At 38.7% G+C, this 25390-nt stretch overlaps 2 protein-coding genes across 3 annotated transcripts in view; both read left to right on the top strand.

Annotated features, from left to right (window-relative positions):
- Positions 1-230: 230 nt before the first annotated feature.
- rp9 (RP9, pre-mRNA splicing factor) lies at positions 231-8916 on the top strand. Its single transcript, XM_004073806.4, has 6 exons — positions 231-545; positions 717-747; positions 840-969; positions 4772-4863; positions 6076-6137; positions 8174-8916. Exons 1-6 carry the CDS (start codon positions 397-399, stop codon positions 8376-8378), a joined length of 669 nt encoding a protein of 222 aa, XP_004073854.1. The 5' UTR covers positions 231-396; the 3' UTR covers positions 8379-8916.
- Positions 8917-10841: 1925 nt separating this feature from the next.
- Positions 10842-25390, top strand: part of LOC101169868 (engulfment and cell motility protein 1) — a 92129-nt gene continuing 77580 nt past the window's right edge. Inside the window, exon 1 of one of the 2 annotated variants that reach the window (XM_020707074.2) lies at positions 10842-11050. The gene's annotated coding sequence lies outside the window, so the exon portion shown is untranslated. The remainder of the gene's footprint in view (positions 11051-25390) is intronic. The other variant, XM_020707077.2, reaches the window with a different exon arrangement.

Raw genomic sequence — 25390 nt, 5'->3', positions numbered from 1 at the left:
TTTAAAACAAAAATGTAAACATAAAATAATCGAAACGTAATTTAAGAATCTATACCTTATTGTGATTGTGTTAAAAAAAAGTAAAGACAACGTGAAATCATAGCTTTTTGATTTTTCAGCCTGTCAATGGCGCTAGACTTACACAAACTTGGCACAGGAAGTAAATCTTGTGTAAGTTCCACTGTTGGACAGTAGGTGGCGGAAGTGCCTAACCGTTGGATGCCATGACGAAAGAAGAAGAAAAACAGGAAGTAGTGCAAATGCCATGTTTGCTAGGTTAGCTTAATGTTTGCGTGGTTGTAAAAACTTAAAGCAAAAAAATGTTTCACGTTGCATATAAGTAGTTATTTTGTTTTTTTGCAAAGAACAAGAAAAATTTATCTGTCTTTTCTTACAATGTCAGACAGAAAACGAAAGTCCGAAAAAAAAGGGGAAAGACGAGATCATAAGAAACACAAGGACTCTAAACATGATTTGGAAACACTCAAGAAACAAACGAAAAAACTCACCCAGGAGGTCCAAAAATTGAAGCACATCGAGACTTTGTAAGTTTTATTTTAATTCTACAATAAAGGGTGTAATAATCTGAATTAATAAAGTGACAAGAGTTACTTTTTATTTTTCTAAAAAAAAAAAAGAAAGAAAGAAATGATGCTTTTGCTTAACTAAAATCTTTTACAATAAATGACTCCACGGTCTATTCTTTTGTCATGCAGCTATGAAAAGCCCCCTCCAGGATTTATTAAGGTAGTTCAGAGGCGTATGTATACAAATGACAAAAAAAAATGTGCATTGATTGATTGAGTCATTTAATGGTGACAGCAAATATGTTCATGTAGGAACATGAGGAGAAACCAGAGGACTGTATTCCTGCAGAACCAGGAAATGAAGAAGCCAGAAGCTTCCTGGCGCAGGCTCCCACCAGGGGACTGTGGATGCCTCTTGGTAAAGAGGTTAAGGTGATGCAGTGTGAGTATACAATACTTATAAGTTATCCACTTGTAAAATAAATACCCAAAAAGTGCCCAACAATGAAGAATCAATTAATGCTACAGAGAGTAGTTATGGGAGTTTATTTTCTAAGGCACTCATCTATGCGGAAATCAATAGGACTGGATTTTTTTCAAGCTCTATCATTTCTGGTCAACACATTTTTTCTCTTGACCGTAGATAATTGTGGGCTTGTGGTCCCTACCTGAGATAAAAGTTGGTGACCAGAAATGATAGAGCTTCCAATTCAGAACACAGCAATACATAAAATAGTCCAAAAAGCAAGTTATTAATATTTTGTCTCGCCTGTGTTTTGTGGATAGAAAACAATGGAAAAATGTAGTAATTACAGGTAGGTATATCAATCTTTTTTTGGTACATCTTCCCTATCTGTGCTCTAAACACCATCAATTTGTCACAGGACATTATTCAAGTGGTTGAAATGTACAATTCTTAATATTTTTTAGAAGATTGTTCAATTTTTGTTATTACATGCTTTACATCTGCCGAGTGCCGTTTATAATTCTGTATTGGGGCTTGAACCTGTGAGCGCTCATTAACATTGTCCGTCCCGATGTGACGTGTGGGACTCGGGTCTGTAACGACGGACGTCGTGCGTTTCATCAAGTGTCCTCGATGTGTAGGGAGGGGGTGGTTTTGGGGGCCTAATTTTTTCCTGTCCCTTTCACAAAGCAGTAAAATCGATCCAAAGTCATGAAAAAGCTGCCGCTGGCTCATAAATGTCTGCCAAGTCCACTGTACCTTTTTCCAAATGGAAATCAGAGTATAAGCTATCCCAGTAAGCCTCGCTACCCATATTTTAACACTGTACATTTTCCAAAGCGACGCCGAGTTCTTCAATGGTGAAGTGAACATGCGCAAGCGGCATGCACAGTCTAAATATTGATTCTATTTTTACACAAAAGCTCAGGATGTGATTTAAAATATTAGTACGTAACACCATAACACAGAAATTTGTCTCCATGCCTAGAGTCCCACTCTGATCATCTTTTGATATATTTTCCAAATCGTTCCCAGTGGTCTTTTAATTAGGATTATGCCACTTTCAGACAAAATCCAAAGACCCTTGCCTCCAAGTTGTGAGTGGGGCTGTCTATGTCTGTCTACAGGCTTTTCTGCTAGCTTACAGCCCCTCACACTCCAACCTAACATTATTCAACAAAAATGGCGAGCAATATTGGAGCTATCCAGTTAGCTACCCAGGTGGATGCATTGGAATGGAGGAGAGCGGGGAGCTGCTGATCATAGCTTCTGCTTAACCACTACGAGCTTTTTCAAATGGCATTTTTTGTCTGCTTCTAATTAATGACAATTTGAATAAAGAAATACTCAGAAATGCAATTTTAGGCTGAATTTTCCGTAATGTCAACCATCATCAGAAAAATGCCACAAGAACATGGTAAAAACATCTGAAACTCTATTTTCAGTAATGGTGCTGCGTGTGCTCCCCTTAAATACATTTTAAAACAGAAATATTTCTGTTACAGAGCAAAGCAAAGCAAAAAATCGTTCAATTTATTGTTTTTTTTTAACCCAAGTTAAAGATTGTAAAGGGCTTCAGTCTTTAGCATTTATAACGGTTTCTTTTTATAATAGCAAGAAAACTGTAGAATCTTTCTGATGAAAGTGTCTGCGAAATACTTCTAAGTAACAAAAGAAACACACTACACAAACAATAATGTCCATTGTTTTCCTGACAAGTGTGGCACACATTTATACCGGCTTTATAGATTTTATATTCTGTCTTTCTGACATGACAGAGAGCGCCCATTCATTCTTTCCGCCCACACTTTGTCATGCTGCTTGAAGCTTCAGTAGCTTGGTATGATGGAAACACTCAAAGAGGACCTGTTCAGAAATGTGTAGAATCTGAGCGTGACATGTTCAGCCTAATATTGTGACAAACTTCTTTCCTTTTACAGATGAAAGCAACAGCTTTAGCACTTAACGATTCTGTTTAACAGAAGAAATCATTTGTGTTAATAAATGTAGTTTTTGGCAAAAACATTTCGTTTACAAATGTTTTCCAGTTTGGGTGTAAAGTATTAAAAATGTTTGAATGGCTGCTGCTTTGACTACAAGCACATTGTTAGTTTCATTTTTAACAAAAGTTGATACTTTGGATATTTTAATTGCTTTCATTTACAAATTATTATCATTCAATATAAATAGATGCTGAGTGCTGGCCCCCACATTGACCGTTTGACAGATTTCCTGTTTTCATGCTCGCTTTCAAGGGGTGGAGGTGTGGACTTCCAACAAGCTCACTCCTGTTTGGTGAGATTGGTTGCCATAGAAACTTGGACTCAGACCAGCACGGACCAATAACTAGTTACTTGATATTATGCAGTAGGAAAATATAGAGAGGGTAAAGTTGTTGATAATAATTAGGCCTGCACAAAATACCGCAAATTTATCGTTATCGCGATATCAAGCAGTGCAATATGCATATCGCAAAAGACACCGAAAATTGCAATAAATGGTTAACTTAAATGTGCTAAAACAATCTTATGGCAGCTTGAAGCATTTAACGAATCAAATAAATCCATTTATGCATTACACCAATCAGATGGACCCCTTCACCTTGTTGACCAATCAGATGGAGCCCTTTTATGTTAGATGTTTGCCTCCTATGTCATTTAGAGTGTAATTTTGAAACTGTTGCAATGAAAAAGGTGTTTCATTGATATGATGTTTTGGTTGTTTTGCTATTTGTTTATTTACCGCAAATGTTATCGTTATCGCAATATTAATCACTAATATCGCATATCGCCAGTTTTCCTCATATCGTGCAGCCCTAATAATAATTGATAATGGATTGTCCAGAATGACAACCTGACTTTATTACATCAATGTAGGGATAACTTTAGTCATTAAAACCGGGGTAAATTTTAAGTGCTCTTAAGTGCTTGACTGCGACTTAATTTGCAACTAATAAACATTGCATTATTCTGTCATTTGTAAAAATACATCTAAAAAATGTGCAATTAATTAAAAAAGTGCATCATAGGGTCACTAAAAAACAAGAAATTCCAACTAATTTAAAAATACTAAAAAGTTGCATCTATCATTAAAATAAAGATGCTACAAGAGAAGTTTTGTTTTTTCACTGTTGTTTAAGAAAGTTGAAGGAAAACCAGGTTTTAACCTATGAGAGATGACTAAAGACACAGTGGGGTGTCATCGGCGTAGCAGTGGATATAGAATTTTTAGAAGATATAACCCTAAAAACTGTATTTGTGTTGTGTTGACGTATAAAATATCTGGGTTTCCTTCCTCAACCACAACATCCTAGATCTTTTGTTCATGTGGATGTACATACACGTCTTTGGCACGACATTCACATTATATCGTGCCATGCAAATATTTTATCGTTTTAGGTTTCACTTTATCGTTTCACTTTGATCAATGTTTTTTATTTTTTTATACAGTTGGGTATGGTTTACGTTCTACTAGGAATGGCTCCAAAACATGCAACCATGGGTTATAAATGCAAACCTTTCTGTAATGTCTGGACACGTTTTCTTCTGTCGACATAGCTGTGAAGTCAGAGTTTGACATTTTTTAGGTGATTGGTGAAGTAGAGCTATAAAGTAATGGTGCGTAGTAAGAAGTTTTAAATACTAGTAATTTTAGTAAAGTTATACTCTTAAAGCTTTTTTTCTTTTTCATTTTTGCAAATTTATAGCTACTACCTTACATGTTGGGTTTGTTTAACACGCAGGGACTTACTTAATTTTTTTATTCTTTTTTTCTACAGGCTGGAGATGCAAGCGCTATGGTCACCGGACAGGAGATAAAGAATGTCCTTTTTTTATTAAAGGAAACCAGAAGCTGGAGCAGTTTAGAGTGGTACGTTTTTTAACGGGCTGTTGGACTCTAAAGTCATAGGGTCAGATAACCACAGTGAAGTTTAAAACCACAATTTACACAACAAACACAGGCTTCTCAACTATGTTTGTATTGTAGCAACACTTAACAGGAAGGTTCGGTCTCTTATAAATGTAGCGTTCTTTTTTCCCTCGTACTCTTTTAAAGTCGTGACAGTGCTTACTCAGTGCGGTTAGCAAGAAAGTACTGTGACAGTTTTCTGTATATTATATGAATAGTAAGGATGTCCCAATCAGGTTTTTTTTGGCTCTGATCTCATTCAGAGTCCTGTGATTTTAATGTTAAAATTCAATTTCATTTGCTTGCAACACATTCAAATATGAACAGATTTTCTGAACAGAACCAGGTTTTCCTCTATTTTTGTTTTACTTACCTTTTTTTATTTTTTAATGCTTAAACAGAGCAACAATCAAGTAAAAATAGTGTAATTATCAACCAGAAAAAAGTAGTTATCTTTGATTAGATGATAATTAGTCGTGTTTGGAGACTGTAGCTTTAAAGTCTTCAGTGCTATTGAACATTTTTGATCATTAGTGATCTCCATTAAAAATTCTTAATGATGAAAAACAATGACTTTCTTCCAAAGTAGTTGTTGATGAGGATCAGTGTAACTATTTATTAGTTTTAGTTGTTTTTGAGAGATTACTGATGGATTTACTCGTTGGTCACCTTTTCCCAGAGTTTACACTTTGTAGCCGTTTCACTGCCGTCTCTGCTGGGAGCAGGGAGAGAGCAATTCTCATTAAAAGAAACAAAAACCTTTGTTTTTTTTTAAATGCCCTTGTAGGTCATTGTTAGAGTTAAGACAAAACACAAAGGCTTTAAATGTTTACTAAGAGAAAAGGAAAGTCCAAATCTGTTGATGTCCAAACAGTTCTTGGCTGAAATTAGTGCTGTATTCTGCTGTGCTTTAAGGCAATGAATCTGTTCATGATATGCAGACTTCTAGTGGAGTATTTATCTGTAATAATAAGCTAGGAGTATACAACGATCAAAATAATAACAAAATAAATGTCTGATTCTTGATCGGGACACAACATCCGATTTCAATGGTCTGAAACTACATTATCAGGTCCGATTTCTGATGATCGGATCGGACATCCCTAATGAATAGTATAATTTATTATCTTTTTCTTTGTCTCCTACTCGGTACATTTTGGTTTATCTTTTTAGGCACACGAAGACCCCATGTATGACCTGATTCGGGAAAATAAAAGAAACGAAAAAGAAACCAGGTATGTACTCATGTGCACCGCCATGTGCCTTGACTCTTATTTCAGAGCTGCCACAGAAGCTAATGGAAAAACAGAGTAGGGTACATTAGACCAACTTTTACACCTTAGAAATCAGTAATGGTGCGGTTAACTTTTCAACCGTTAATGCCATTAATGTAATGCAAGCGCTTCTGCGGCAGAGAAAAGCAGCAATGCGCTGATATCTAACACTTCACTGTGATGTAGTGCTTAAGCAATCGACGTCAATTGAGGAGAACACAGCTGTGTGAGGATAAGCAACACTCTTAGTTCGTACTGTTATGCATATCAGCGCAAAAGCTGCTTTTCTCCACCTTAGAACCAGCTGATTCACGCTGATTGCATCAACGGCGCCCGTGTTATCTAGGTCAGTCTTTTTCAACCTTTTTTGAGCCACGACACATTTTAACCTTGACAAAAATCCTGCGGCACCCCAGCATCCAAATAAACAAAACAAAGGAGAAACTCATAGTCTGTATTGATCTACAGACCCTCCACAATCTCACATGCATTTTTGTGATAATTGTGGCAGAAAAGCTGGAAGCTGCAGCTGTTTTTTCTAAAAAATGTAATAAAAGTTAAATTAGAAGATTTAAAAACTGTTTGATGTGTGTTCGTTGTTCTTTCAAGACGTTTAACAATGAAGACTCATTGTGCGCTGAGACGCTGTCACTTTCACCCAGTGCATCATGGGAGATGTAGTGCAAACAGCCGCCGAACAGCCTCAGAGACTAGCGTCTCTGAGCTTCATTATTTTGTTCACTTGTTCCACAGTCTGATACCGGATTCTGTGGAAAGCTACACCGCTAAAGACGAGCTTTAGCTGCTTTTTTTGTTGGAACTGAGAGACTTTATGAGTAGAATCAGAACAAGGAAGTGAAGACTTTAACCACCTCTGATTGGTCAGACTGATGACGTGTGATTGAGCCTCCAAGAATGATTGGTGGAGACAGTTAAAGGGGCGGGACTTTTCCCAAAACAGTTATAGTTGCAGCTAAATCGCGGTACCGTCATTCTTATCAAAATTTCTTTAATAGAATCAAATAAACACAAAGAAAAAAGTATTTTACGATATTTCATCATTTTATCAGGGCCTGTTTTGATGAACACAGAGCTGATATCCTGGAGATGGAAAATGTTTTTAGATCAGTGAAGGAGGGGAATTTCCCACGGCACACCTGTTGAAAAACACTGATCTAGGTCACAACGAACATTTCAGCTTTTTGACCAAAATTGTGATTGAAATCTTGAGATGCCCTTCTCAACTATCACCATGAGCAAATATGGGAGTGCATAAAGAAACTCAAGGCAGAGACCCCACAGTCATCTGCTTTAAAGCCCCATATGGGGGCAGCAAACCAGAACTATGAACTATAACCGTTTGTATTAAAGAGTATGAATTTTATGGATAAATGTTGACCAAAATAGTCTCGCTGGATTCATTTTCATCAACCTGAACATCCTTCGGGAAACTGGACTGCTTAGTGTTGGTGCACATCTTCACTGAAACACTTGTTATTGTCAACTTTAGTAGAATTCCAGCCATTTTCACCCAGCTAGCAAATGATAATGTTGTTCACCTTTCGACAAATCCCTTCAGGGTTCGTCACAGCCAATCGGATTTCACTGAACAGGTGGTTTAGCAGAGATTTTCTGTTGGAAGACCTTCCTGACACAGCCCTGTATTTTATCCGGGCTGGGGACCGGCACAGGGAGACCCAGACTCAGGCCCTCTTGTGGCTACATAGTTAATCATTAGCCCAAGTTGTATTTACCTAAAAAGCTCTTCTTACATGACCTCCTTTGACTGTTAACATTTTTGATTATGTTTCTGGGTGATCTACATTAGAGTAAAAAGTAGAAGCATTTCCTGAAAGGATGATTCCCATGACCCCCATCTGCAGTCCGGAAAGGCAGGTGTTGGAACAAACTGAGCATCTGGATCCTCTGTCTGCTGTGTTTAGCTCACTGGACTGGAAGGTAATGCCACCGGCTCTCCTTTCTGCTTCTGTTTATAGGATCCAGCAGCTACAGCAACTGCTTCAAGACACAACTTCCTCCTCTGACTCAGACAGCTCTTCCTCCTCTTCCTCCTCCTCGTCCCACCACCAACGTAGCAAAAAGAGGAAAAAGAAGGACAAGAAGAAGAAGGACAAGAAAAAGAAGAAGACAAAAAGGAAGCACAAGCATTCTAAAACCAGTGACTCATCTGATTCCGACTAAGAATTAAGAATACGTTTGGTTTGTCTGCTCGAACTTTACAGGCTTTAAATGTGAAAAGAGACTCAAGCAAGTAACTTCAACTAGAACTTCAACCTATTTATCCTCTGCTCGTGACTCCTTTGAGCCAAGACGGCAAATTGCATCCATAACCTCTATTAGATCAGTCCGCTCGGTCAGATGGTGAGTTAAAAAAAAGTATTTCCCGCCTGGAAATAGGTCTGTAAAAGCATATATGTGGATGTAAATGGAGTTTGCTAGTAAGAGAGATAATCCGCCATCACAGTTTCTGAGGAGATTGTGTGTCAGCAAACACCGTCTAAAGAGATTTGCTTCCTCTGCATGCTAGGCTTACCTGTATTAAAGTGATTGTAGTGTTTAAAGCACATCAACTGTAGAGAGTTTAAATGAAAGACTAGATTGCAATTTGAATGTTTTCCACATAAATGCTTATTTACTATGGCATGCCACTGAGAAATGAGAATTCATTTTTTGAAATTCTGAGAATAAAAAAATCTTCCTTTCAGTCAATGTTAACCAATGAAAACCCTGTTTTATTTTGGATTAACGTTGAACATTTTCATCTCCTGGTTGTTTTAATATGTACCTTTTGACCTTTTCAGAGCTAATGAACAGTTTCCTTTCATCAAATTCTCCCAGAAACACATAAATATTACTGATTCCGATAGCATGTCTGGGTTTGTAACTCAGACATAAACAGCAAAAGTTCTAAAAATGGCTTTTCATTTGGAAAATCTTTCACTTTTTTTTGTTCATAAGTGAAACATGTCTCTGCTGTGGAAATAAACTGGAAACATTCCTTTTTCCTAATGACCCTAGAAGACAAGCAATTACAGTAGACCGACATTGAGCGGACTAACCAGATTCTTATTTAGATTTGAGTCTGGGGCCTTCTCAGTGCCTCGAATGGGTTTGAAGAGCGTAGAGCGTGCGCTTAAAAAAAGAAATTCATCAAAGGAGGATAGAAAATGACGTTTGAAGAATTAAAGTGGTGGATTCGGAGTTACATGTTCCCATTTCAACCTCCCTCGGTGTGCCCACTTTTGCCGTTGCCTCCTGCCGGTTTCTGCTGCTCTGACTGATGAGTTCCCCTTTCGACGACCACAATGAATCTTTCAAATGAGGTTTAGTCACAGATGCTGTTTGGAGGCAGGCGGCGCCACGTCGACAGAATCCAGTCAGCAAGTTTTTTTATTTGAAGCACTCGGTCAATGCGAATGAGGATGATGGTGTTTAAGCCTTAGTGCCATGAAGGACTGGGAAAAGATTGTGAAGCATCAGTCATTTAGACAATTTAGGCAGTGTCACAAAACATTCCCTCCAAAAACATTTTTCAGAAAACAGAGAAAGTCAAGTGACATAAGAGTGGGAATAATACTTTATGAATAAAGTATAGAAATACAAACACTACAACTTAAAGGGCACGCTGAGATGCCAACTCACATGAACTTTTATCAGCAAATAAAAGATGTAATCATAAGTATATATATAAAATATTTATATATATATATATATATACACACACATTTATGTATGTATATATATATGTACATATATGTATGAGACACAAGAGATCAATTGTTCCAAAGATGGATGGACAGAAAATTCATTTGTGTCTTTTTCTTCCTTTACTTTTAAACATTGTATTCAGAATATTGAAGTTCCACTCTGATTATCTTTTGATCCATTGTCAACGTGTTCCCAGTGGTCTTTAAATTAAGATGATGTCGTTTTTAGGCTAAATCAAAAAACCGGCATCGTTTTTTTTAGGACACAGTTTCTACAGAGCGTCAGGCGTTCATTAGAAAGCCTCTGACTTGTGGGCGGGACTGTTGACAGACTAAACGCTTCCCCACATTTCCCATCATCCCGTTGTTTACACTCTCTCCCGCTGGCTTACAGCCACAGCTTAACATTAGTGTTGCAACCAAAATGGCGAGGAATATTGGAGCTATCCGGCCGTACAGTTTTGATGCAGATTCCAGCTCAGATGAGGAAAACAAAGACGAACATGGATCCATTTGTCTAAAAGTGGATGCATCAGAATGAAGCCGGCTACAAACAAGCTATTTCCAAAAGGATATATTTTTTGGGGGGGTCTGCTCCTGATTCACAATGACTTGAACAAAGTTTCAATTTTCTGATCATGTCCTCTATTGTCAAAAAAATTCTACAAGAACATGTCAAAACTCCTGACATGATGTTTAAAAAATAAGCACAGAGATTCAAGGAAAATGTATAAAATCTTTCCTAATTTATTTTGTTGTTGAAAAAAAATAATTGGGGAACTTTTTTTTAGGTAATTAAGAATATCAATTAAAGAATAACATATTGATCCTTTTTAGTTTTAAGCATTAAATGTATGCACAATGTGGACGTAAATATAAATATATTAATTTAAACAAATTGAAGTGGAGTCATATTTTCTGTGATGTGTGTGAGAAGCGTCTTCATCTTCCTTGGTCATCATCATCATCATCATCACCGCTCCAGCCAGCAGACGGCGGAAGAAAGGAGGAAGTGGAAACATCAGCACTATCTCTAGTTCGACAGACAGAGGAGAGTCAGGGTGGGCGAAAACACTGAGTGACGCACAGCCGCCACACGCGCACCAACTCCGGACATCAGTGGAGGGAGAGTCCTCGCTTCGACAGGTCAGTAAACGCCGCATGAACCTTGTCGGCTGCGGGATTTGGCGGGCTGCTGTGTTTTTGCGGGGATGTTCGTCGCCTCTCACTCTGGCGTCCGTGCGCTGCATTGAATCGTCATTGTTCAGTGTTTCCTGTCGCTACTTTGTGAAGTGGCCTTTATGCACCCGCGCGCCATCCTGCTTTGATTCATAGCCGCCAACTCTGAATAATAAAAAAAATAAGAAGAGAGATTTCAAGTTGTGGGAGAGGATGATTCCACCAACTTACCGCTTCGAGGTTTCCCGCAGAAACGCCGAGAGGAAGCTGGTGTTCGTCAAAGTTCACGCATGATTCAGTGAGGCTGGCAGAGATCAGGCATAGGCTACTCATTCTTCCCCACACCGAATGACAGAGCTGCCGTCTGCGGGCTTCAACTTCAGAGCAGACTGCTGCAAATGAGAGAGAGCATGGGCCATTATGAAGGATCTAAAGCCAGGATTCATGCATCACTGCTCATCTGTGCTGCAACACTGATGTAATAGGTGTGGACTTCAGCATGAAATGCATTGTTGACAAGATGAAGGACATCAAGGATACCCTTCAAAACAACCCTTTTATTTGTTAACATTGGGACTATACAACCTGATATGCAGTTGTTGCTTTAGTCCAGGGGGTGTCAACTCAAATTCACAGTGAGCCAAAATGAAGCAGAGAAGTAAAGTCAGGGGTCTAACTCAATATTAATTGAAAAATGAACTGTAACTGATATGTAATGTTTAACCTTTTCATATTCTTAGGTTATATTTTTTCGTTACAGCCATGTTAGCTCCACACAGGACAAACAGGTCTGTCTTTATATTCGTGAACAGATAATCTGCCTCCCATCTGTCTTCAAAGCTCCTGGTGTCCATCTTTCGTTTGGCCATTTTTGTTGAGGGTGACATTAATTCATCCGATTCGACTGGAGCATGGCTGTCAGTGACTGTCAACAGAAAAAAGGAGCGCTTGCCGTTTTCGACTGGGCGCCAACATACTACCAAAGCATTGTGGGATTTGCAGTATCCGCGGGTCAGCTCTAATGCACATTTGATATGATCTTGTGGGCCAATAATAATTAAACTGCGGGCCAAAATTGGCCTGCAGGCCTGAGTTTGACACGTGTGCTTTAGATGCAGAGAAGTCAGACGTAAACTACTGTAAAACTCTTAAGACCTCAACCTGCACAGCTCTGGTTTTATCGCTTTAATGATAAAATAGTGTTTGTGTTTTGAACTTGTCCTTGTGGGATTTTTCTGATGATGGAGGACATCTATAAAGTATATTAAGCTTAAAATAGCATTTCTAAGTATTTCTTTATTCAACTTGTTACGAATCAGTAGAAAATGATAAAATTCTGTTTGGAAAAGATTGTGTTTGTGATGCAGGAAAAACAAGGGGCGGGCCACAACCACGTGTACATCCATGTCTGGGCATCTGGATCAAAATCGTACAGATAGCTGCGATATTGCCCGCCAATTTTTGTTGCACCAGTAATGTTACGTTGGGGTTGTGAGGGGTTGTAAGCTAGCGGGAGAGCGTGTAAACAGAGAGCTCTGAGGTAGGGGTGATAGGAATGGGGGGTGGCGACAATCCACGTTAATAGTCCCGTCCAAAACTCAGAGATGATTTTTTAATGAACTACTGCTGCTCTGCAGAAACTGTTCTTGAAAACGACAGTTTCTTTTTTTTTTTTATTTGGATCAAAACAGCAATATCATAATTAAAAGACCATTGAAAACGCTTTGACAGTAGATCAAAAGATAAGCAACCCTAATACAAATCAAGTTTTTTTTATTTCAATTTGGTATGAAGACTCATAATTGAATGGTTTCCAGTCATGCTATTGCGTCACAGCCCTTTGAAATTCAGAATAACTTTAGGAAGCTGTACAGCACCTACGTTATTTTGAGTTATATTTTCACGTTTTCACTTGTCACATGAAAATGTTATAGTTATCATTTGTTTGGAGAGAAGTAATAAACCTACAGGATCCTAGTTCTGTGAAATTCAATTCAATTTTATTTATATAGCCCAATATTACAACAACAGTCGTCTCAATGGCCTTCATACCGGTAATTGTATAGTAAGCATAAAATCATAAGGATCATAAAGTTACAGAATTCAATAGGTAATGGCTTAACTAAACTGGGCGGCTGTGGTGCAGCGGTGGGGCGGTCGACGGAAGATTGCAGGTCCGATTCCCGCCTTGCAACCCCATGTATCGAAATGTCCTTGGGCGAGACGCTGTACCCCACTTTACCTCTGGTGGAAGGTTTGCACCAGTGTTCGGCAGCAGAGCCGCCACCATTGTGTGAATGTATGTGTGAATGGGTGAATGGGTTTGTGACTGTAAAGCGCTTTGGGCTTTGAGGAAGGTAGTAAAGTGCTATACTAGTAGACGCCATTTACCATTTAAACAGACTAAGCTAAACTGGGATCCCTGCCCTTAGACCCTCCTTAGAGGAATGCAGGGAAATGCAGTCTGTAGGGTGTTGTCACCCCATCATTTTGGGGTTTGCCAGCTTGGCGATATCGAAACATAAACTGACACTCGTTGACTATTCTAGACCAGCTTTAAAGCAAAATGGTCAAGTTTTGTTGTGCACTTGGCTGTCTATATGTTTTTTTTTTTGGTGTTTCCAAGTGTATATCTCTAACATGGCGACATATCGGGATCCAGACTGGATTTGTAACGTCTATAGTGTTAACTTTGGGAATTCTATGCCAATAAGAAAAGGTTCCAAAGGCAGTACAGGGTCATGTGAAACTCCTTTTGAGGTTAAACTGATATCTCAACCATTAGACGTTAAAAAAATATTCCGGAAAAGTTTATTTGTACACTTCCGAGCACAAAATTATTCCAGGATTTTATCTTGTCTTTTAGCTGCAAGAATGAACATCAAGAAGGAAGGTTTCTCATCTGTTGCAAGGGGGGAAAATGCAAAATGTCACTATGGAAGAAAAAGTGTAAAAACAAAAAAAATACAGGTTGCCTGTCCATGATCGGATGCCTCATTACTCAGATCACCCGGTGTAGCTGAATAGAATAGACCACAACAGTAGCCAGCTGCATTCTTAGATGCTTCCTCCTAACACTGTGTCATGTTTTCTCTGGCCTTTAGCTCCTCGGGGCAACGTCTGATCACATAATAAGCCCTTTTAAATGCTTGGTTAGTCACTAAAGACATCCTAGTTTTGACGGCACCTCGTTCATGGCAACACAATCATGTCAACTCAACAAATAATGTGCGCAAAGATACCTTAGAAATGGTCGGACGCAGAACACTGATATGTTTTTTAACGATTGATTATGAGGCACGGATGAGGTGGACGTTTCATGTCTGACTTTCTGTCAGGAACATAATTCAGCGATTCTTTGGTGGCAGTGGGATTAATTGACTTTCCAGGATGTGAAGCTTGAGGCCATAGTTTTCAATGTCATTAGGGTTGCTCTCTTTACCTTTAGCTAAACAGCCGTTTTTTTCCCCCCACAACAGTATTCCTCTGCTTTGTGAATGTGTCTCCCGTGCAAATCCCATTGATTGTGCCCCAGCAGTTTGGCTGAAAGAGCCCGTTGTTATTGCATCTGTTAAGTTTCCACAGAAACATAGACTGTGCATTCAGCTATTGATGCGGAATGATGAAACCTCATCACTCCATCTTGTTGCATCACAGACCTACAAAAGGTTAAATTTCCAACAGCCATCTTAAGAGTGTAAAAATACTCATTTAAAGCCTTTAGACAAATTTGTGTCATTGACATTTCCTGTTCAAATATTTAAAAAAAAATAGCAGGTCTGAATGGCAAAATAAAAATCTGTTTTAGTTAACAGTTATTAGATCAGTCAAAAAGTTTAGTCATTCCGGTTATATATATATATATATATATATATATATATATATATATATATATATATTAGTGTGTATATATATATATATATATATATATATATATATATATATATATATATATATATATATATATATATATATATATATATATATATATTAGTGTGTATATATATTAGTGTGTATATGAGTTGTATTTCTCCCCCATTCATTGTGTCTTAGTCATCCTTTTAGGATAGATGAAGATAAAGGCAAAGGGTAAAAACTATTCTTTGAATGATAAAACTAACAGGCTGTGGTCTCTGGTTCTGTCTTCTGTTTGGGTTCAGAAATTACTTTTTGTTTTTTAAACATCTTGGTAGACAGTCATATGAGTCATCTCTTTTCTGTTAACTCTTCCCAAAGGACACATGGTGAGGTTTATTGGTTGCTAAGCTCTGGGCCAAAGGCTGTCCAATTTGAATATGAAAGCATGCCAGTGACGCACCGTTTGCGTTTTACAGCCACCTGAGGGACCCATATCTTTCAACAAGAGTGCAAATATGTGCATAAACAAGTTTGATCAGAGTTTAAATGTACAGGAGGAACTCCAGATCACAACTGCAAAGACGAAACATTCAAATAACAGACAAACCGAAATGAAGTGAAGTGCTTTAACCCTTTAACACCGGAGATGTCACCGGTGACAGCTAAAAAACACATGCTATTTGACATTTGCTGTAACTCTTCGTCCAATCAGTGTCAATCTAATGCGCAAAAAAGCGGCTCCGATGTGAAACACATTACTAATGTAAATTGTTGCATAACGGCTAAAAGCCACATTTCTCCGCTTCAGAATTTGCTGGAATTACTACAATTGTGTTTAACGGTAGAAGAGTTACGGTAGCCGAAAGAGTGTCAACACTGAAGCTAAAGCTCCGGTGTAAAAGGGTTAAACTTAATTTTAATGGGAAGAAGGATTGTTGGCAAAATTGGGTTCCTTTCTTAGCTTAATTAGTGGGAACCCCAGTGTATATGTGTCTGCTCTTTACCTGACTTGCATCACCTCCAAAAATGCCTTCTTGCCAATTTTTTACTCCTCTCTTCTCCCAGCTCACCTCCGAACCTTTGTTGTTAGCCTTCACTCATTAGCTTGGTTTCTGTACCGCATTCATTCTCTGACATTTATGGGATCTGCTCTTCATATGCTCCTTATCAAATACAAACCTTTCTACTCTATCCGATGGTCCTGTGGGGAAATGAAACTCTTACCTCCTCTCCTAGTTGCAGTGTCCTAGATATTCAGCCAATTTCCCCTTTATTTGCACCCAAAACCTTTGGATTGCCACATTCAAATATTAATTAAAACCTACAAAAATGACATCTCTATGAGTTTTTTTTTACAGAATCTATTAAAATGAATGAAAATAATAAAATTATTGTATTCCTGATAACCTTGCTGTCAGTTAATGCTTGTGCTTAAGCCACTCTGCGGCTTGACGGTTTTAATTTGCGAGTTTCAAATGTGATGAATGTTGCTTTGCATATTTGTTGCCTCTTTTATGAAGTCGATTAAAACGGCATGTACGCTACTTAAAGTGGGAAGGGAAGATGCTACACTAACCAACAGACATAGGTGTACATTTAGGTGTGCTAATGTATTTATTTTTTGCCATTGAGTTGAATGCAGATTAACTTGTATTAGAAAACGTTTAGGAGTGATTTTGTTTTTTTGTTTGTTTGTTTATTTGTTTTAACTCCGTGTGGTGAGGAGTGGCCCTGGGTGACCCAGAGAGTGATATTCATCCCTTTGTGTGCTCACTCCTGCTGCATTCCAGCTGTGGTGCAGTTGCAAAGCTCGGTAAACACAGAGCCAGGCATTAGCAGCTCTCTCACAGTGTCCATCTGTGCTTGTGGTATTTGTGATCGCGCCACCAAGAGAGGACCCTTTTCACCTTAGAACTTCATCAGAACCTGCAGAGGCAGAGCAAGAAAAAGTTGGAAACCTTGGAGTCATCCATGTTTCCAATGCGGTGAAATTACTTTAGGAGTTGAACAACATCAAGAAGTGTGTGATTTATGGATTTTGTGCATGGTTATCTGTTGTGTGTTATTGTCTGAAGCATCCCCCTTTTACCAAGCTGTGACCTGTCACTATGACCAAAGTGCTAAACCCATTTTTACTGCCATCACAGCTCAATTATAGCATTTGACGCCTTTGTAAATGTGTGTGTTTATTCAACTGCTCGACAAATGTGTGTTGCTGTGTACTTTAAGTGTTACATGACATCATGTTGTTGCTGTTTACCTATCATGTTCCACTCTGTTTGAATTTGTTTCTTTATTGTGTGTAATCCCAACTGAAAAAAGACCAATCCAGCGCAAACAGTGCAAATATGAGTTGTTTCCAGATTTTCATCAACATTTGCTTTAGAGTACAAGCAGAAAAAAATGAAGAAAAAAGCTTTATGTGGGTTTGTGTGGAGGCTTCAGGGGATCTGATGGACTTACAATAATAAGGGCTTATTTGTTTGAAAGCCTAAAAATACTTTCCAACCTCACATCTGTCTCAGGTTAGTGGCTTAATGCTACATTGAGACATAATCACAAGTGAAGTACCATATTTTTCGCACTATAAGACACATTTATTTTCACATTTATTTATTTATCTATCTATCTATATTTAAAAGTGACAGTTCACCTTATAATTTAGAGTGCCTTATATATAGATTCATTCTGGTTGTGCTTATTGATGTTGAAGCAATTTTTCTAGGTACATGACGCTCTATCAAAATATTGTATGTTTTTTTTAAGAGATGCAAGCAAGGTTGTGTGTTATTGTAAATATGCTAACATAGCAAATGTGTAGCTGTGACAGACTGTCTGGGAGTTAGCGTGGTCACAGTAACATACGATTTAGCAGAATAAGCCTTTTTTTGTGAGTTGCAAACAAGGTTGCGTGTTATTGTTGATATGCTAATGTTGCTTATGTGTAGCTGTATTTTTGATGTGGTACTAACAAGTTTGGGAGTTAGCATAGTCACAGTAACATGTTTTTTAAGCAGCAAATGCAATATTCATATGTGTAGGTGTTACAAACAAACAAGTCTACATGTTTTTGTAAATATGCTAACGTGGCTAATGTGTAGCAGTGTCAAACTGGTTCTTCTTACGTGTTACTAACAAAGTAGAGAGCTAGCATAGTCACAATAACATGTTTTAGCAGAATAAGCCTGTTTATTTTATTTTATTTTTTTTATTACAAGTTTCAAACAAGTGTGTTATTGTAAATGTGCTAATGCAGCTAATGTATAGCTGTGTTTTTGATATAAACAAGGTTGGGAGTTTGCATAGACACAGTAACGTTTGTTTTAGCATTATTGGTCTGGTTTTTATTTATTTATTTTTACAAATTGCAAACAGGTTTGGGAGTTACAGATATTATTAATATACGAAAATAGTATGCTAGCTGTGAATGCAGGAAGTAAAGTCTGATGGACCTATCGCTGACTCTTTTTGTCTTGCTTAATGTGCCCGTAAGTTTGAAAATTGACCGTTCATTGACGGTGCGCCTTATAATCCAGTGTGCCCTATATTTCAAAAAATTCATTCATATTTGCTTATTCTAGTTAAAGTATTTCCTGACATTTTTTCATACTAATTTTCTTTCGGCTGCTTTAAGTTTGATTGTTCAACTAGAGAGCAGAGCTGCTACGAGAGAAGCAATAATTTATAGCTACATACATAAGTTTTTATTTTAAAAGTGTGGGCTGAGATAAAAGATTTGAAGCTATTCTGTCACCAAGTGGGGACTTGTGTCATACACTGCAGTGTTTTCCATTTGATTTGTCAAGGCTACCTCCAGAGAGAAGAGACCAAGGAGGATTGGAACGGTTCTCACAAACACACACTAAGGTCACCGGCTCGTCTGTTTTCTTTTACTGGGGAACTGCAAGCCTTGGACTGATTCTGAAGTAGTTTGAGACACATATATAGAACATCAAAAGCTTTCACTGCTTTATCTGTTAGAGTTTCCAAGATATTTCTTCTTTTATATTATTAAACATTTTCAGAAATTTCAACCGCATTTGATTTTTTATTATTTTTTTTTTTTTTTCATCTTCTTCTATTTATTTTGCCCTTAAGATGCAACCTCCCTAGTTTCTGGTCCTCATATGTTGATTGGTAGTTGGAGCAGCAGGCAGAACGTCGGAGGAATAGCCTTTTTTTGAGGCGGAGTCCTCTCTCTTGCTACCTCAGATGACCTTTTATCACTGGAGATGTTGTCAGCGACACCTATATAACACACAGTCTTTGACGTACCATAACTCTTCAATTGACTACACGTAGAGCTGTGACGATGTGAGATTTTTGATCACCGTGGTGATGAACCAGCAGGGGGCGCGCAGACGCGGTTATCCGCGACCGCGTCGCAAATGAAAACAATTACAACCCAGTATTCTTTATTAACAAATAACAGTAACAACTACCTATCTAACTAATGAACTAACTATATAGGTGTTGTTGAAGTGTGTTGGGGTGCGTGTTGATTCTTCTGCAGCGGACCGCTCTGAGCTTCACGCGAGGCTTCGCCTGTGCTCTCTGGTACAGTCATCTTCTCAGAATATTATTTATTGCCCAGTAATAAACGAAACTGCAGACACTTTGTCACCTTTCCGTTGGCCATGAAGCCTGACACCCATGAAGAACGCGGGGCAGGAGGATCCGCCTTTGTTTATACAGACACGTAACTTTGCGCTGCACAAAATAGTTCCCAAACAAAACATGTAGTAATATTCACTGAAATCTAACAGCGCACGTTCATGTTTGGTGTTACGGAGTGTAGGAGAACAGTAATACCCCCCCCCCCACACACACACACACACAAACACAAAATCCTTCGGCGGGCGGCCGTGTCACGCACTCAAGAACGCACACAGCGTGTAATGGAAATGAATACATGGAAATGAATACTTAGAACGCAGTAAATTTGTCGCATTTCCTCACGAGACGGAAACTTCCGTTGTAGAATGAGGATGTGTATGTTAGGGGTGTGGGTTGGCAAGAGTCTGGCGATATGATACGTATCCCGATACGCGCCCCGCGATACGATACGTATCCCGATATTTTACCAAAACATATTTTCTTTCTTTTAAAAAAAAAAAAATGACTGTGAAAAAAACTCTACCTGAATTTTAATGTCTTCCACTGTAATGAAATGGTCAAATTCAGTTTATTTAATGATCATAATGTTAAGCACTGCAATTGTATCTCAAATATAAGTTGCGTTTACCAAAGCAAATTCATAGTGCTTTTATTTTAGTAACTAAAAATATAGAAAGGGAACAGTCAACATTGTCTGATTTCCACAACAAAATATTTTTCAGTATAAGAAAAAACAAGAATGAATGTGCCTTAACCAATAAGTTTCTATGAGGGAAATAAAACGCTGTTTATTTTCAACATTGCTTAATGTAGCATCTCCAGTGCTTTTAAACGGTTCAGGAGCCTGAATGGTGCTTCAAAAATAAAGGGTGGGGGGTGGGACACATTAATTCTTTCCAGAAACAATAAAGTGTGATGATGAGGCAGCATGACAGGACGAAGGAAAGTTGTTTTAATGTGACAAAGAAGGTGCTTTGTTTACATATCAGTCTGCTCTGCCTGTGCTGCACCTTTGCAGCCAGGTTTCTCACACACGGACGTAACTGGTAACGTTGATTGCCATGATGTCGACCTATTTTTCAGAGTGTTGTACACATCCATCTGATCCATCAGGTCGCTAAACTAGAATCTGTTGCTGGGAGGTCCTGCAGAACTTTAGCCCGCTTTACCGATAGCATTTTTGCCGTTGCTAAGCGCATTAGCCTATTAGCTGCTGCCGTGCTTCACTCGTTTTTATATGTTACTGGCTAGGCCTGCACAATATACCGCAAATTTATCGTTATCGCGAAATCAAGCTGTGCAATATGCATACCGCAAAAGACGGCAAAAATCGTAATAAATGATTACCTTAAATGTGCTAAAACAAACTCATGGCAGCTTGAAATATTGAACAAATGAAATAAATCCCTTTATGCATTTAACCAATCACAAGGACCCGTTTACGTTTTTGATCAATCATATGAGCCTTTTTATGTTTGGTGTTTGCCTCCTATGTCGACAAGGGTCATTTGGAGTATAATTTTTAAACTGTTGCAGTGAAATGGAAATGATGTTTTTTTTTTTTTGCTATTTGTTTATATACCGCAATTTATATCGTTATCGCAATATTAATTACCAATATCGCATATCGCGAGTTTTCCTCATATCGTGCAGCCCTATTACTGGCAGTAACATGGCTCAGAGTTTCTGTTTGGTATCCATTCCAGGTAAAAACAAAGTAGTTCATGTTTCATAACAACAGAACAAGCTGCCCCCTAGCTGCAGTCTTCCTGTTGTCTTGTGTGGAGTAGAGCTGCTCAGAGAGGCTCCGTGTTCTCTGCTGCCAACTAGCGGTCGGACGGTGAAGTGGACAACAAGAGTCAGACTGAAGGACGCTCAGAAATAATTAAATAAATATCGTCCTGGCAGCATTTTTAATCTATACAAGTATCGCCAAATGAACTATCGCGATATATTGCCGAATCGATTTTTTTCTTACACCCCTAGTGTATGTGCTGCTGAAACTGTGCGCGTGTGTAAGTAGAAGGAACGCATGCAAGCGCAGAGGGAGTGAAGGAGAACAGTAATAAAAGGTTTCCCCCAGAAGCCCGTAAAGTCTGAACACAGGACTAGCAGAAAAAGTAAATTATCAGCAAAGATGAATGTGTTTGATGTGTTTCTTATAGTTCCAATCACGCACCATATGCAGAACTTTCAACAACAAAAAAACTTTCAAAGAAAAAGAAAAAACCCTGCGGTGATGCGGTTATGGTCACACCCTTAATTACACGGTCAACGTGAATCAGCCGACGCCATGACAGAATTATGTTGATTGACGTTGACTGCGTAAGGACTTTACTACTGTTGCACATCAGGGCAACGCTGCTTTCCTCCTCTTCAGAATCCACTTGAATTACATTAATTGCAAAAACAGTTGAAGAGATACAGAAGTCAAAAGAATTGTCAACACTGGAGCTAAAGCTTCGGTGTTAAAGCCAGTAGAAGCAGATTGGATGGACCTAATTAGTCAGTAAAAGGTAGTTCTAATCAGAGGGAAATAGAAATAAAAAACTTGGGCTGTTTTTTTTTTTATGAAAACCAAGTGTGAAATGGTTGAATTTGAAAAGCTTGGGCAATTATTCTTAATTTCAAAGGGATTTTTCTAGCCACCCACTAGTTTCATGAAGCTATGGTATTTTTTTTCTGTTTTCAAGGTTTGTGGACATTAAAAAAACAATAGACTTTTGTCCTAAAGGGCATGTGTAACAGACTGTGTTGCCAGTTTATCCAGCCATTCTGTTGGAATAGATTTCTAGACTAAACATTTTGGATAGTTTCGGATCCCTCAGACTAAGCTTTGTTGGACATTGGGCTGGTCTGTGTTCTTATTGTTGTGAACTGATCTCCCATCTGTCAGCCACCTGGCTAAATTTGTGCAGTTTTCACAAGTCTGTACAGGTTCACATCACAGTTTTGTTTGGCTTATCAAGCCGTTATCTTGTACTGCTATGCTGAATTGTGAAACGAACATCGGGCTGTGCAGCGTTGGTGTGTGTTGGCTGTCCGTTGGCTATCCGTTGAGAAAAGAGTGGTATTACAATGGCAGACAAGCTGGTTTAAATGCTGCCTACAGGGCTTGTTGCTGTGTGTGTTCTTTTGTCTGTGGCAGAGGCTTAACGCTGTGTGTTTGCATCTGTGTGACTTATTTGACTGCATTCTCCAGCACAGATTGCAGCTGAAGAAAGGCACAGGAAATACCAAGATAGGTTTTTACTATAATGGGAGTTCTACTGAATGAAGCACTTTCTCTGAACACAGTTAGTTTGGAACATTTTTGGTGGCTTTCTGTTAAAAATTGTGTTTTTAACATATTTTTGTTTTATTTTTCTAACGATGGAGGATATATATATCTATATTCCACTGACTAATAAAATGCACAAATTAGATTTGCGATTGTAACTTCACCTAATGGAAATAAAAAAAATAAAAAACAAAACTGGAATTTATCAAAAAAAGGTTTTCGCACTTGGAGGAAGTGGTTTTTGAGGTGAATCAAAATTGACATAATTTGCAAAACTGCAACACTTTTTTTTAAAATAAATGAGTCACATGACCAACAACTGGATGGTAATAAGCTTTCTTGGTAGGAACTGGGTGTCTTTTACAGAGCATCACATATGGCGTTTCATGGCTGCCATTGACTGAAGGGACCATGCTGATTGGATAAAGACATTTTTTTGAAAGTTTTATGATTACTACTGAGCATATCCAGTATTTCTTATTGCCAAATAACTTAAAATGATAGACAAACTGCATCATCCAATTGGCGATAGTACCCACCTGTTCCAGTTTCTCTTGTGTTTGATTTTTTTAAAATTTTGTTTTGATTTCTGGAAAGTACTTTTGTTTTCCAAAATATATATATTTTTTTCACAAATAACCAAAAAAGGGTTATGGGATTGGAAGGGGGAAGAGGTGAGGTTGCCAAAGTTCAGGAGGAATTTCATGAATTTCTGAACTCCTGCCGCCCTGCAGAAACTATGTCCTAGAAATGTTGTCTCAAAATGGCTTAATCAAAATGAAAAGGTCACTGGGAACACTTTTACAAAAGATCTAATGCTGATCATAGTGGGACTATAAAGGTGGATTTTAGTTAAACGGTGGGTGGAAGGGGTGCCACTTCCTCCTGATATGTGCATAAAAACAGCTTGTTTCCAGAAAAAAAGTGTGGAGAGGAGTAAAAGGGGTGTAATCTTATGCGTGCAACATGACTTTAGGGGTAAGTGAAACATTTCTTATAACTATTATATTCTTTGGCTAAATTGCATATTGGAAAGTCATCAAAGTCAAAGAAGTGAAAGGCCGGCCTTGGAATGCTCCCCGCTATCTTCCTTGTTCTTCTCTTTGCTATGTGGGTTACATATAATTAACTCATAAAAAGCAGAAAGAGTCCGAAAATAGCCAAACTCCTTTTCATTTACCCAGAGCCCCCACCCATATTTCTACCCACCAACTTTAAAATAATAAGGCAGCCATCAATGAAGCCCATGCGCATGGCTGTAGTTGGGTTTATTCTGGGAATCCAGATGGGATGATGATCTGTAGGATCGGTCAGTCACCACACTGCTGGGTGGAGGGTAGTTGGGGCATTGCTGTCAAGGCAGCGCTGATGCTCATCATCAGTGGGTAAAAACAGAAAGGGGGAGGGCACGGGTGTGAGTTTAAATGGGAGAAAATAGAGGGACTCACGGAAAAAATAGCATAACAGCAGAGTCCGGAGCTGAAGGCAGGGCTGAGGGTTAGAAAATTAAAGGGCCAGCCCAAAAACGGCATCCGTTAGGACGGGGGAGTGCACTGTGGTGAGTAGGCATGTGGGATGTGGAGGTTGCACAAATAAAGCAAGCAGATGAAAGCAAAAAGAATTATAAGAGTGATGTATGAGACAGTTCTTAAAGCAATTATTTAAAAAAAACTATCCACACAGCAGCATTGATTTTGATCACATGTCATGGTAAGGGCCTGTCTGCACTGTGGCTACTGATGATTCTGTTGGTGGGTTCTGAATACCGTAGCACCTCCAGCAGTGCAGTCAGACAGTTATTCAGAGCGGCAAAGAGCAAACAGCAGGGAGGGGAACAGCAGGTTTTGTGCACCTGAATCCACCCAGGGCATATGTGGTGGTGTGAGTGTTTATGTGGACATGCACATAGTTGAGCCTTGCCTTGACATATAGCCTCAGCAGGAGTGAAGTGTGTGTGTGTGTGTGGGGGGGGGGGGGGTTGTGGGAAGGGATGGAGAGACAGCTGGCATGCTAAAGGGTGAGTGTAACGAAGAGTGTGTGTGACGGCCTCAATGACTCCTTTGTTCCCCCTCACTTGTGCCAGTCACAGCAAGTAGATGCTAAGTGACTGAATCCTTTCTTTGCACTTATCAGAGTGGAGAAAACCCTTTTCCTGAGGTACCCTTTTTCATGTTTGAGTGATCCATTCCTGTGTTTATCGAGTAAATAGATATTTTAATGGAAATAATAAAGCTGTGTTCAGACAGAACGCCATTCGTGCATCAGGGGTGGTAAGTCTCAATGTGAGGTCCTGCAACGCGGTTTGATAATTGCAGCATGTGGAGTATGATCGGCAGCATGTTTTGGGTGGCGTTGTAATGCAGCGGAAATTCTGATAGGTGCACTGTTATGTTTCCAGGATTTAAATACAGTATCTGAACTTAGGGGAAGTTGCGTCAACCAAAAAGGAACTCAGCTTTGGCCAATGGTGCGTTGATGACGTGATCAACGGGAGAAGGGGAATCTGATCATTCTCCTCCTGAACATTAGGATGTTTTTCTTATTTGTATCAA

Source organism: Oryzias latipes, chromosome 11 (assembly GCF_002234675.1).
Source record: "Oryzias latipes chromosome 11, ASM223467v1".
Lineage (NCBI taxonomy): Eukaryota > Metazoa > Chordata > Actinopteri > Beloniformes > Adrianichthyidae > Oryzias > Oryzias latipes.
The sequence above is the reverse complement of the archived record's forward strand: the minus strand, read 5'-3'. Positions and strand labels throughout refer to the sequence as shown.

Excerpts from the sequence above, each read along its gene's own strand:
- rp9 (XM_004073806.4), top strand. The coding sequence starts at position 397 with ATGTCAGACAGAAAACGAAAGTCCGAAAAAAAAGGGGAAAGACGAGAT. Across the intron at positions 546-716 it reads TTGAAGCACATCGAGACTTT|CTATGAAAAGCCCCCTCCAG; the intron begins GTAAGTTTTATT and ends TTTGTCATGCAG. Across the intron at positions 4,864-6,075 it reads AGCTGGAGCAGTTTAGAGTG|GCACACGAAGACCCCATGTA; the intron begins GTACGTTTTTTA and ends TTATCTTTTTAG.